Below are 12500 nucleotides of genomic sequence, written 5' to 3'. Positions count from 1 at the left end.
GGGTTTGATTACAATCGAAAAGGTTATACTTTGGGTTTCCTTAACAAAACCTGAGTAGATGCTAATGGAAAAGGGGCCGATCGATAGAAAGAGTGAGAGAGAGAGATTGTGTGGGTGTGTGTATGTTAAATTTAAGCAAAACAGAGCGTGATCAATGCCGACGTGCGATGAAAACGATGGCAACCAGCTAGAGAACCTCAGAACCGGATTATCAATCACCATCATCATCATTAAGCAACCATCGACCTAGTCAGCAAACTCGAGGGCACATCCTTTCTTTATTGTTTTTTTAATTAGGTCATACTTTTAACGGTGTGTTAGAAAAGAGTTTCAGGACGTGATAGAGCATGATAACACCGAACGAAACTTACCGAATATTATGCTACCCATAAAAGGAAAACAACTCAACTGAGAAATACGATATTGGAACGCCGCTCCGATGTATCTTTGATATGGAGTTGATTTCTGAAACAAATAATCAAAATTTTTACGTCATCATTTAAAGAACATTGCAGAACACTTACACAGCAAATTGTTCAAAAGGGATTTAAATTTTGATCAAAAATTTAAAACAAAAACTGGTGTTAGTTACTCATATTCGTTTATTTGTGCATGGAAGGCAAGAGTAAATGCATAATACAAACAACTTTGCAATGTTATTCATGGTTTCGCATAAAGATGCTATGATCCGGGTGCTTTTGGTTGAAATTTTCATAAATTGATCCCTTATCTATTGCCAAATTTCGTCAATAGGTTGTTTTCTTTTTCAACATTTTGTGTAAAAACATAATTTTACTGTTAGCAAAACAAATCATTTAAAGGCTGCCAGTCGTATGTCGAAAGCAACATAAGTAACGAAAGTTTACATGCGCCAGATATGCGTTTATGGGCAGTACGTGTTTTTGATCACGTTTTATCCATTTTATCTAAACTTTTGACAGCAATAATAGATAAAGACACGCCATCGACAACACAAAGTCATCTACTAGACTACACCTAGTTCATCCCTTTTCTTTCGTTGCCAAAGTGGGTGAACTGGTTTCATATTTATACATTAACATATTCAAAAACAAAAAAGTGTTACACTACGTGGAAATACACTCAACCGAAATAGGAACTACAACATTTGCAACCGCTTTCTCTGCTGTTTGATTCCGAAACAATCTTTCGCAGTTCTGCGTATCTGTTGTTGTCCTTTTTTATTTTAAAAATAACCATCTGTTTCCAGGAAACAATTTCTGCTCTTTCCTACAACCTATCAATAATAGATTCCTACGAAAACTGGATTGTATGCCGGCGGAGGCTTAGTACTGACGTAACGTTATTACACGTGTTAAGGAAGATAAAATAGCAAAGGTAGCAAAATGTACGTTCCATTTGTTTTGTTAAAATGCGGCTTCCCTACACCTCTAAATGGCCCCAACTAAATTTTAACTATTATCAAGAAGGCGTCAGCATCCTTTTGTTGTACGACATTCAAAATGGCTGGCTGCCGATCTCGTATATAAAAAGGCTTCTCTTTTATTTTATACAACTTAAGTTAAAATAGAAAAAGTCAAACCAAAACGAAAAACACCTACACTACGGGATGATACGCAACCTAATCAATAAGACTCTTGGGTGCTTTTGTTCTCTTTATCACCGTCTCCGCTGTCCTCTAACACATGTAACGATAAAATCTGAAATGATATGACCGTAATTAAAAAAATGAATTTATGTAGGGTCACCTGATAATTACCTTGGAATCAATGTTAGAGATTTGCAGTTCCTTGAAGTGAGTCCTATCTTCATCCAGCACGTGGTTTAACACTTTCTGCGCGAGTGGTGTCGAATTGCGAATTTCGTCACACCGTTTGTAACCATTTTTCTGCGGACTAATCTCTTCATCCTAAAACAAAGCAAAGTGATCAGCCAATATTTTACCCGACTGGCTCGATTAAAGCTTTGTCGTCGATCGAACCTACCTCGCATATCGTCATCGATGTATCTGTGTCACCACGTTCACGCCAGTAACGACGAATGATTCGCTCATCCGGTGCGGTCATGGGAACCTCTCGCGGGTACTGCACACGCTTACGGATTGGTGTCTTACCGGTTGGCTGATAGAAGGTCAGTTCTTGCTGTCGGAACTGTTCGACCTCTGCCTGTAGCTCTACCAGCTGTGTCTCATTAGCCTTGCGCTCGATCGTAGCGAGCGTCTCCGCGAGGCGCTGGGTCTGGTCACACGCGGCTCCAGCAAACTGCTCCCGGCCCGTTTTCTGTTCTCGCATACATTCCTGTAATCTTTCAAACGTTGCGCGCTGCGATTGCCCAAAGCTATCATTATTGGTGGAGACCGTATTGACAAAGGAGGCTAGCCGTTGCTGTGCATCTTGCTGCGCATCGTCCAAACGGTTTCGCTCTTGGGAGATAGAATTTTCTAGCTCTTTCGCACAGATTTCCACCTTATCTAGGGATGTTTCTTTAAGCTTTTCATCGATTATCGTTTGATGTTGAGCCATCAGCTCTTCGCTCTGTTTCTTTAGCTGTTCTCGTGTGGTGGTACTTTCGCTGATTGCTTTCTCCTGGGAAACGACCGTTTGCTTAATAGCTGTCAAATGTTGCTCTGTGGCATGCTGTTGATTTTTGAATTCGTCCTCTAGAGTAGTAACTGTTTGAGAAAGCAGAGCACGATGTTCCGAGTCGTCGCACATCTTCTGGAAGAAGCTAGATAGTTGATTCTCGAAGAAGCTTTTCGCGTTTTTCGCCATCGTTTGAACTGCTTCCAGCGATTCCAAGCGAGACAATTCTGACTGTTGCCTATACTCTTGCAGCTTATTACGGCTCTGCTCGAACACCGACACCATTGTTTCCATTTCTTGGAGTTTGCTGCTTACCGAAGTGCAGACCTCGACATTTTGCATGTCTCTGGCTTCACAATGATTCATCAGATTCAACAGTTGGTTGTGCTGTTCTTCCCTTTGCCTTTTAATGGTTTTCCTTACGCTACCTTTACACTCATCGAGTGTTGTCACAAACGATAGCAACAACGCTTTGCGACTTCGTTCGACTTGTTCAAGGTACTGAATCGCAGAGGCGTGTTGTACGTTCAACTGATCCCCCAACGTTGCCTTGAAACCCTCGACGAGGTTATTGTTTTCCTGTAGTAAGGCTTGGCTTTCCGTTTCCAGTGTCGAGAAGAAGCCTAGGGTATGGGCATACAATTCCTGTTCCTGTTTATGATGGTTCTCTGTAGGAATGCAGAAGGAATAAGGGAAAATAACAAACGAACGCTCCTCCTGGCAAGCTTGGGGGTTAAATTTTACCTATCTCTGCATTCAAAGAGCTCGTTAATTGCTTGCCTCCCGCGACCAAATTAGAGACATCGCTCTGTATGGTCGTTATGCGCTGACGAAATCGATCGACAAACTTTTCCGTAGCGTTCCGATTTTTACTGTCGACTTCCCTCCGTCGATCGACCGTATCCTGTGCGAAGCGGAAAGCGCGGTTAAGGTGGTTAACAGTTAACTGTGAGAGCAATGCTATCGAGCAAAGCACACTACTTACATGCAATCCATCGGCATCCTCCGTTACCATCTCAACGACATCGATCAATTGCTTTGCCTGGCCCGTCAATGCTTGCTCGGTTTTGATATGCTCCTCCAATATGACCTTCTTCTCCACGTAACGTCGCTTAGTTTTCGAAAGGTTTTGCTTAGTGGTGGTCAATTCGAGACGCGTCTTCCCCAGATCCGTCTCTGTACGGCGTAACTCTGCTTCGCGTTCCTCCAAACTGACGGCCACCTCCTTGAAGATCAACTCTTTCTTCGCCAGCTCCTCCTTCATCGCTTTTATGAGGGCTGACTTATCGTTCAGTTCCTTGGTGGTCGCTTCCGACTTGTAAACCATCTCATTGTACGTTTCCTCCGCCAGATAGATACCGTTCTTGTCCCGGGCCGCCAGCAGATCGCGCTTTAATCGATCGATCTCTTCCGTGTACTCTTTGATCACCGTCTTTTTCGACAGTTTTTGGTTGGCCTCCGGTTTGTTCTGAATGTTCTTGGCACGATGGGCGTACTCAAGCGTACTGAGCGTTTCTTCAAAGTCCTTATGACCCGGTGAAATCGTCGCAATGATGGACGTTTTTGTGCGTCCGCCGAGCGATTCCTGCAGCAAGCGCGTCAACTTAGACTCCCGGTAGGGGATGTGTGGTGTCTTCTCCACCAGCGCCGTTATCACACGTCCGAGCGTCAATAGTGACTGGTTAATATTGACCGTTTCGCGTGTCCGGATACCCTTTTCATTACCCGCCTTCGAGATGTTTTCACTGCCGGCCAGATCGACCAGGTTAAGCTTACCGATCTTTAGCATCTCCTCCCCATCAATGCCGTTCTCCTTGATGTGCACGATGATCGAGAAGATCGTGTGCGAGCGTGACGATTGTGCGTTCATGAGCGTGGACGCCGTCTTACGCCGCTCCTGTCCCTTCGCAAGCAGCTTATACACATCGTCCTTACTGTGCACCAGTATCTCCTCCAGACCCTGCACGATCACACAGCCCTTCTTCTGCACATCGTCGAAGATGCGTATCTTCACCGAATCATCCGTCGAAAGCAGATCGCACAGCTCCTCGTTGTATAGTTCGAGGTAGGAAACGCGCATGGAAAACTCCAGCTCTGTCATTCGCAGCTCATCGAACAGATGATTGACCGCGCGCGGGATGATACCGGTCATCGTATCATCCTCCCAAGCCGCACTCAGCTCCGGTTCCTCCTCACCGACCATGGTGAACGTTTTACCGGTGCCCGTTTGACCGTAGGCGAACACTGTACAGTTGAATCCGGACAGCACCTCTTCGATGTACGGTGCCACCACCGAGTGGTACACTTCATACTGCTTCGAACCCGGGCAGAATGCCCGATCAAAGGTGAACTTCTTCGACGTTCGCGAATCGGTGTAGGTGGATTTGAGTTGCACCTCCCGGGGAGAAATCACCTCCACGATCTCCTGTGATCGGATCAACTTCTCGCGACTGTTTGTGGGTCTGAAAACGAAGCGAGGAGCAGCCAAGGGATTAGTTGGACACCACCGTCTCCGTAAACAACGTAAGCTTACCGAACGCGAACGTAAACCTGAACGTTTTGATTGCACTTCTGTGGTTTAGCGTACGCTCCTCCGCCACTCGAATGGCCGTTGCTGGCATCCATTTCTGATGCTCTCACCGGGAACTGTGTGAAAATCTCTCTGAAACAAAACACGAAACAAAACAAAAAAAGGGACACACGCGCAGCTTCCTTCGAATCGAGTAGGCACCTCGGTTTGTATCGAGGGTTTTGTGTTTAAAATTTCACGATTTTTAGCTTTTTCTCGAAGACTCCGAATCAGCGGCACGCAAGCCAACACAAAAACCGTTTTTGCCGTTTGACAGGTTTGAAAGTGGGATTTGCGCCTCTGCGGTTGGTACGCCGGAAAGCGAGAGGGAAGATGCTGCTCTCTCACTCGCTCGTGGTTGAACGTATAAACGGATCCAGGAGTCGAAATTTCCGCGGCGCGAAGCCCTTTCGCTCGCACAAACCTGAAATATCGGTGAAAGCTGGAAAGAAGGACGCAAAAAGTGCGCGTTCCGCAAAATCTCGCTGACCATCTAGGAGTTTTGGGGGACACTGTGGTGTAGGGTAGAGGGGAAGGATATGAACGTTGGCCACCCGACGACAAACAACCCGCAAAAGTGGCGATTGTCAGCGATAACCTGAGTTTTGAGCGCTATTTCCTCCAGAAGATGCAGGTAAGGTGGTAGTGGTGGCTGGGGGTTTGGAGAGGAGTGGCCAAAGTGATAACCCGATATTATTCTTTTCTCTCCCATCGCCATCGTCAGCAAGTAGACGATCCGCCCTATTTAACCGTCGGGACGGAGGTCAGCGCCAAGTACAAGGGAGCGTTCTGTGAGGCGAAAGTGCGCAAGGTGGTGCGGAACATCAAGTGCAAGGTCGCGTACAAACAGCAGGGCCTCGGGTCGGGCGTCGTGTCCGATGACCAGATCAAAGGGGCACTGCGTGTCGGGGCCACGGTCGAGGTACGCCATCCGGAGCGCAAAGAGTACGTCGAGGCTACGCTGACCAAGATCCAGGACTGCTCGCAGTACACGGTCGTGTTCGACGATGGCGACATCACCACCCTCCGCCGCAGTGCACTCTGTCTCAAGAGTGGCCGGCACTTCAACGAGAGTGAAACGCTCGATCAGCTTCCGCTCACGCACCCGGAGCACTTCGGCAATCCCGTCATCGGTGGGCGCAGGGGGCGAAGGTGAGTCACGGTGCAGTACGGGCTTTGTTATTGTTGTTTTTGCAAACAGACCGTACCAAATCGGAATCGTTCGAAACATGTGCGAGACACGAGACACGAAACTCGACCGTCGACTGTCTAGACCGTTCGCTTGGTCGTTCCGTTCCAGACGATAACGTGAATCAGTCGGACACGATGGTTCGAGCATTAAGGTCTTCTTGTGCATTGATCGTGCATCGTGAGTTGTATTCTAATCGTAAGACTTCTCGTTTGCTTACAGATCAAGGCATCTGCTGCCGGATGATAGCTCAGATGAGGACGATGAACCGGCCACACATTCGCGATCGGCTGCTAGCGATAAAGAGGAGAACATCGGCAAGGTGGTGTGCGTCGAGACGAGCGATAATAAGAAGAAAAATCCCAAAGAGAACTGGTTCCCAGGCCTGGTCGTGGCACCGACGGCCCAGGATACGGTGCGCATCCGGGTGAAGGATGAATATCTCGTGCGCTCCTTCAAAGATGGCCGGTACTACACCGTCCCGAAGAAAGAAACGACTGAGTTTACGCGCGACAGTGTAAACCGCTCGGAAGCGACCGCCGTATCAGCCGCGATCGAGTACATGGACAACGATGTGCTGCCACCGCACTGGGATCGGGAAGCCCTCTTTGGGATGTCCGGAAGTTGTAGCGATTCGGATCAGGAGCTCGAAACCGACAGCTCGGATGATGAGCCAACCGAGGAGAAGGATCACTTCGTCGCTCAGCTGTACAAGTTCATGGACGATCGCGGTACGCCCCTCAACAAGGTCCCCTCCATCATCAACCGGGACGTGAATCTGTATCGGTTGTTCCGTGCGGTGCAGAAACTACACGGCTACAACCGTGTCACAAGTCAGAACCAGTGGAAGCAGATTGCGATCCGTCTCGGTTACCAGCCGGCCACCGTCAGCATCACGAATCTGGTGAAACAAGCGTACAAGAAGTATCTGTTCTCGTTCGAGGAGTTCAACCGGAAGCTAGGCTGCACGATGGTGCCCCATCCGAAGACAAGCCGCACCAAGGGCCGTAGCTTAGTGCGGGCCAGTCTAGTGCAATCACCGAAGTTACCAGAGAAAGAGGTGAAACTAACGGCTAAGGAGCGGGCAGCAGCCGCTGCTGCGGCTTCGGCTGCTGCTGCTGCCGCCACAAGTACCACCAACGCTTCCTCAGGTAGCTCCAGTTCAGCGGGAGCCGATGCAGCAGCCGTCGATGAATCGGGCAACACGAGCGAATCCAGTACTGCGGAGAGTGCCACGGCGCTAAGGCCAACAACCACAACGGCCACCGCCAGCAGCAAACGCAAGATCGGTGGCAAGGTAAAGGCACTGGTCGACAGGTTTGAGGAGAAGGACACACCCAGGTCGAGCAGCAGCGAATCGAAAGATCGCAAGGATCGCGATTTGGACAAGCCACTGTCACAATTGATCGCTTCGAAAGCTAGTGGAGATACCGGTTCTGGAGGACGCAAGGATGACAGTAGCTCGACAGCCACAAGCTCGACTACTGCGACTACTGCTGCTGCTACCACTAGTTCGGCAAAGAAAGAGAAAGGTGGTCCAGGTGGAGCTAAAGCGTTGCCTAGCAGCGGCAGTGGAGTAAAGGTCGTTGAAACACTCGCAGAAAAGCGTGGCCGCAAGCGCAAGGATGCGGACTCGGTTGACTCGAAGAAAGATGATCGTGATTCGGTTGGAACGGCATCTTCTTCTTCCTCCTCGGGCAGTACGAGCGGTGGCAGCTCCAACGCCAATCCGACCGCCGGTACCTCGCCAAGTACGAAGCCAGAAAAGCTTTCATCATCTGCAAGTTCCAGTGGAGGTCCTGGGGGTGGTGGTGATGGCAATCGGCTTGTTCATGGTAATGTAGGAGGTGGTCCACCCGGTGGTGGAAGTCGTACGGCTAGCCCGCATAGTAGTGCCACGACTCCCGACTTTCCCATCGAAGCAGGCGATAAGCTAAAGGTATACTACGATGAGCAGAAGGTAACGTACGAAGCAAAGGTGATCGAAATCGCCATCCAAGAAGGCAGTCCCATCTACCTGGTACACTACACTGGATGGAACACACGGTAAGGGTTTTTGAGATCAATGGTACACTTCACCTTAGGACGCCTAACCATGTCTCACTACTCCGTTGTAGGTACGACGAGTGGGTCCGTAAGGAGCGCATTGCCGAAAACCTGACGAATAGCAAACAAACGAAGAAAGGCAAATCGTTGTCATCGTCGTCGTCATCGGGTAGTTCGTTACACAACAACAATACGTCCACCGGTAAATCCGGTTCCAGTGGACCGAACCCTCCGTCCTCGGGCGACAAAACGCCCAAACTCGGTAAACGTATGCGGGGTAATTCTAATTCAGGTGGCGGTTTGACCCCGCGCTCGACAACACCGAACATTGGACGAACGAAATCACCGGCCTCGACACCCTCGAATCGACGTCCACTGACACGTGGAGGTGGTGGTACGGCCGCGTCAGCCGGCGGAGCTGGTCAATCGATCTCCTCTTCCACGACGGCGGCCGGTCGCCGTACGTCGAACAATACCGACATCTCATCTTCACTGTCCGTACCGACCGATCCGGATAGTGATAGCGATTCCGACGAGCCGATGATGAAAAAGTGCACCACCAACAGCTCCACCTCGTCGACCACCTCGTCCAATTCGTCCATCTCGATCTCGTCGACGAGCACGAAAGTAAGTACCACCGCCGAGGCCGGTTCGTCGTCCGATGCCGCCGCCATCTCGGACGAGTTTTCCAACCAAGGAGCATCCAAGGGTGGTGGTGTTGGTGGTACTGGTGGTGGTGTTACCGGCAGTGGCCGTGACTATGATCTCAATCAAGTAATTTTCCTAACCAACTGCACCGCATTTAACCGCTCGATCCAGATCATTACTAACCGGGGGACCTTTACCTTTCTCTTTCTTTCTCTCACTCGATCTGTCTGCCTGTCTGTCTGCCTGTCTGCCTGCCTCTCTCTCTCTCTTTATGACTTCCTCTTCCACATCCCACCCCTCTGTGTACCACCGTTTGCTTTCTATTTTCATTTCTGTACGCCTTCAAACACACATACACACATCTTTTGTACATGGTTTGTAAATCCTTTTTTTCCCCTTTTTCGATTAATGCTTTGACGTATTCCTCCAACCATTTTCTAATCACGCGCGATCACATTTCTGCAAACTTTTTTTTCCCAATATTTTATTCCCCTCCCCTCTCTCTTCCCTTCGCTCTCTTTCTCTCTATCTATGGCTTTTCGTTTTAGATCCGATCCGAGCTGAAGGGTTTTAAGGAACTAAAATCACCGGGATCACCGGCATCTGATACTACCACGACGACGACGACGACCACCACCACTGCCCCCGGTGACGGTACTACAACAGGTGCAGCAGCTGGTGGTGGTGCACCGGCGTCCTCCACTAGCAATCCTTCATCCAACGTGACAGTTGAAGGTAGCATAGCACCAGCAACAGGTCGGCAGAAAGGGCAGCTTAAGACGGGAACGCTGAAACGGGGCTCTCCCGGCCATAGCGTAGTGAAAGAGGAAGAATCGACCGTCACGGAGGAAGAGGAAGAGGACGAACCGGCCAAATCGTCCGAATCGGAGCCAACACTGAGCGAAGAGGACTCGTCACAGTCTTCGAACAAAGCCTTCTCCAGCTCACCAATCACGACCATGGTGGATTCGGATACAGCGGAAACGCCACTCATTGCCGGTGCTGCCAGCAGCGCGATGAGTCCCAAGTCCCTGGATCGTGATCACCAGCAGCAGCAGCAGCAGCAGCAACAGCAGCTTCAGGACGATTCCTCTTCGAACGACGTACCACTTGTGGTACGGGGTGCAAGTTCCACTATCGGCCCGACCAGTGGCGCCGATGTTAAGGGTGCACCGATCAGCGTAAAGAAGGAGCCACCCGATGATGGAACGAAAATAAAGTGTGAGGCGGATGCAGCGGACGCGTTGAATGCAAAACCACCGATGAAAACGTACGGTACGGCCGCTACCATCATTGCCAACTCGGAGAAGATGGCATTCTGCAGCTTGCGTGATGTTAGCGCAGAAGGAGGAACAGCAACAGCAGCAGCAGCAGCAGCAGGCGCTGGTGCAACGAGCAGCATAAAATCGGAACAACAGGATCCCTCGACGGAAGCAACCTCGAAAGAGGGGAAAGTGAGCATGGAACCAACAGCGACCGCGGACACACAGGCGGCATTGAAGACGACAAAGAAGGAAACAGATTGCGATGACAAGAAGCCCCTTTCCTCCTTTGTGTCGAGTAAGGTCGGGTCCTTATCACCTGCTTCAAATCCTCTGGCGAAACCGGTAGTAATGGTAGTATCGGCGGCGACAGTGAAGAGCGAAAGCATGATCATCGCCACAGGATCAACGCCACACAGCGTTATTACGACTGCGTCCGCCGCGATCGTTGGATCCGCCGGTGGTGCTCAGGCCAAGATGCTGAAGGTCTCTTCTTCCTCTACTTCACCACCCAAGTCGACTACGACAGAGATTACCGGAGAAAACGCGAGCTCAGTGATCATCAGCAAATCGCCGTTATCCTCCAGTACGATCACTGGCGGCGTGGTGTCAACGCCAACCGCTCCCCTGTCGATGGCTCACGCGGCCGGCAGCAGTAGCGCCACACTGGCCGCACTACGTGCCGAGAAGAAGCTCCTTAACCCGGCCAATACAACGCTCTCCTCCTCCTCAATCACCTCATCATCACTGTTTGGTGAGAAGAAGGGCTCACTGGGCACCAGCACGTCGGGCATGCCCGGAACGAAAGGCTTGGCCGGTGCACCGATGGCAGAGAAGAAACACTTTTCCTCTTCCAGCACGCTTACGCCAGCCCAGAACAAGCTGCTCAGTAAGGAAGCGCTGTCGATCAAATCGATCTTCGAATCGTCGGCGGCCACCCGGATGGACGAGAAGATCTCGGATATTTACGAGTTCAAGGAGGCCGAAGATGAGTTCGATGAGCAGGAACAGGGAACGACGGGATCATCGACCCGGAAGCTCGTATCCGATGTTCCACCGGCTGAAGTGGTTAGCTCGCTGACACTGGCATCCGCGGCTGGCTCAACCGCTTCCACCACCGGCAGTGGATTGCTGCTGGACGATAAGCGGAAGAAACCATTGCAACGCAAAATGCCACACACGGAGCTACTGATGCCATCCGAGCCGTCGACCGGTGCAGCAGGAACAGGAAGCAGTTTCGGTGGAATGAAGCGAATGAAGAAGGTATCGCCAATTAAACCGACGGACACGGGAACCACTCTTGGCGCAGGTGATGCGTTAGTGAAACCAACTAAAGGACCCATGCGCCGCCCGGAAGTGAAGGAAAAGGACGATCAACAGAAATTAGGTGCCAGTGCGAGTGGAGCATCTGAGCAGCAGACTACCGTCATTAGCGCTGACAAGTCGTCAACACCGCAGAAGGCGACCGTTACACCTGTCTCGGCTGGAGTCTTGCAGATGTCTACTGCTGGCTCGTTAACAGCAATGGCGGGAGGTGGTGGTGGTGCTGCTGCCGCTACTTCTAACGTTGCAATAACGACCACACCGTTACGGTTTGATTCAACGTTTGATGTTCTCCGAAAATCACCGAGCTTCAATTTGGTCAGCGTACCGGGACAACAAGGTGCTTCTGGTGCTGCTGGTGCCAAAGAGGATTCATCCCGCGAGGAAGCGGATATTAAACCGGCGCACCCAACACCAACGTTGCCTGGTATCTTCACACCCGTTGGCACGATCACTGGCGTAGGAACAGGAGGAGGAGGAGGAACTGGGTCATCCGGAGCATTACTAGCGTCGAGTTGTGCGTTGGATCGTTCCGGAGGCACGTCCACGTTGCTGTTGGGCAAAGGATCTTCCCCGTCCGCTGCCGTCCTGCTGGCAATGGCGGGTAATGATGATAAGCAGAAGGAAGAACCGACGCTGGAGAACTGCAAGAAGTACTTCAACGATATGAACTTTGAGTTCGATGCACCGACGGTAAAAAAGCCGCCCTCGATTGCCGATAAGGTGCTGAAGGCGCTCAGCCAACAGCAGCAGCAGCAACAGCAGCAACAGCAACAGCAGCATTCCCCGGCGATCAAACAAGAGAAACCAGACCATGTGACGCTAAAGTACATGCCACTGCATCACCATTCGCCGCTACACAGTAAACCGCCGTACGTCGTGAACACTAGCACGACCGCAAG

At 50.5% G+C, this 12500-nt stretch overlaps 3 protein-coding genes across 3 annotated transcripts in view; 2 read left to right on the top strand and 1 right to left on the bottom strand.

Annotated features, from left to right (window-relative positions):
• Positions 1 to 168: 168 nt before the first annotated feature.
• LOC125955270 (kinesin-like protein Klp61F) lies at positions 169 to 5186 on the bottom strand. Its single transcript, XM_049686346.1, has 7 exons — positions 5095 to 5186; positions 4068 to 5023; positions 3547 to 3980; positions 3306 to 3465; positions 1965 to 3229; positions 1739 to 1888; positions 169 to 1679 (listed from the first exon to the last, which is right to left on the bottom strand). The coding sequence occupies exons 1-7, from the start codon at positions 5184 to 5186 to the stop codon at positions 1605 to 1607; spliced, it is 3132 nt and encodes a 1043-aa protein (XP_049542303.1). The 3' UTR covers positions 169 to 1604.
• The window catches only part of LOC125955324 (uncharacterized), a 22463-nt gene continuing 15037 nt past the window's right edge, over positions 5075 to 12500 (top strand). The window contains exon 1 of the mRNA XM_049686443.1: positions 5075 to 5084. The gene's annotated coding sequence lies outside the window, so the exon portion shown is untranslated. The remainder of the gene's footprint in view (positions 5085 to 12500) is intronic.
• The window catches only part of LOC125955249 (mucin-19), a 10081-nt gene continuing 3124 nt past the window's right edge, over positions 5544 to 12500 (top strand). Inside the window, exons 1-5 of the mRNA XM_049686288.1 lie at positions 5544 to 5764; positions 5855 to 6282; positions 6542 to 8365; positions 8437 to 8992; positions 9562 to 12500. The exon at positions 9562 to 12500 is cut by the window's right edge and continues 1799 nt beyond it. Coding sequence (XP_049542245.1) covers positions 5759 to 5764; positions 5855 to 6282; positions 6542 to 8365; positions 8437 to 8992; positions 9562 to 12500 — 5753 coding nt within the window. The 5' untranslated portion in view covers positions 5544 to 5758. The remainder of the gene's footprint in view (positions 5765 to 5854; positions 6283 to 6541; positions 8366 to 8436; positions 8993 to 9561) is intronic.

The sequence above is a fragment of the Anopheles darlingi genome, chromosome 3, assembly GCF_943734745.1.
Source record: "Anopheles darlingi chromosome 3, idAnoDarlMG_H_01, whole genome shotgun sequence".
In the NCBI taxonomy this organism is placed as follows: domain Eukaryota; kingdom Metazoa; phylum Arthropoda; class Insecta; order Diptera; family Culicidae; genus Anopheles; species Anopheles darlingi.
The sequence above is the reverse complement of the archived record's forward strand: the minus strand, read 5'-3'. Positions and strand labels throughout refer to the sequence as shown.

What these genes read in the sequence shown, in the direction of transcription:
- LOC125955270 (XM_049686346.1), bottom strand. Translation starts at nt 5,186, where the DNA reads ATGGATGCCAGCAACGGCCATTCGAGTGGCGGAGGAGCGTACGCTAAA. An exon ending in CAGGTTTACGTTCGCGTTCG is followed by an intron (nt 5,024 to 5,094) that starts GTAAGCTTACGT and finishes CTTCGTTTTCAG; the next exon opens with ACCCACAAACAGTCGCGAGA. An exon ending in GGACTTTGAAGAAACGCTCA is followed by an intron (nt 3,981 to 4,067) that starts GTACGCTTGAGT and finishes CGGTGATCAAAG; the next exon opens with AGTACACGGAAGAGATCGAT.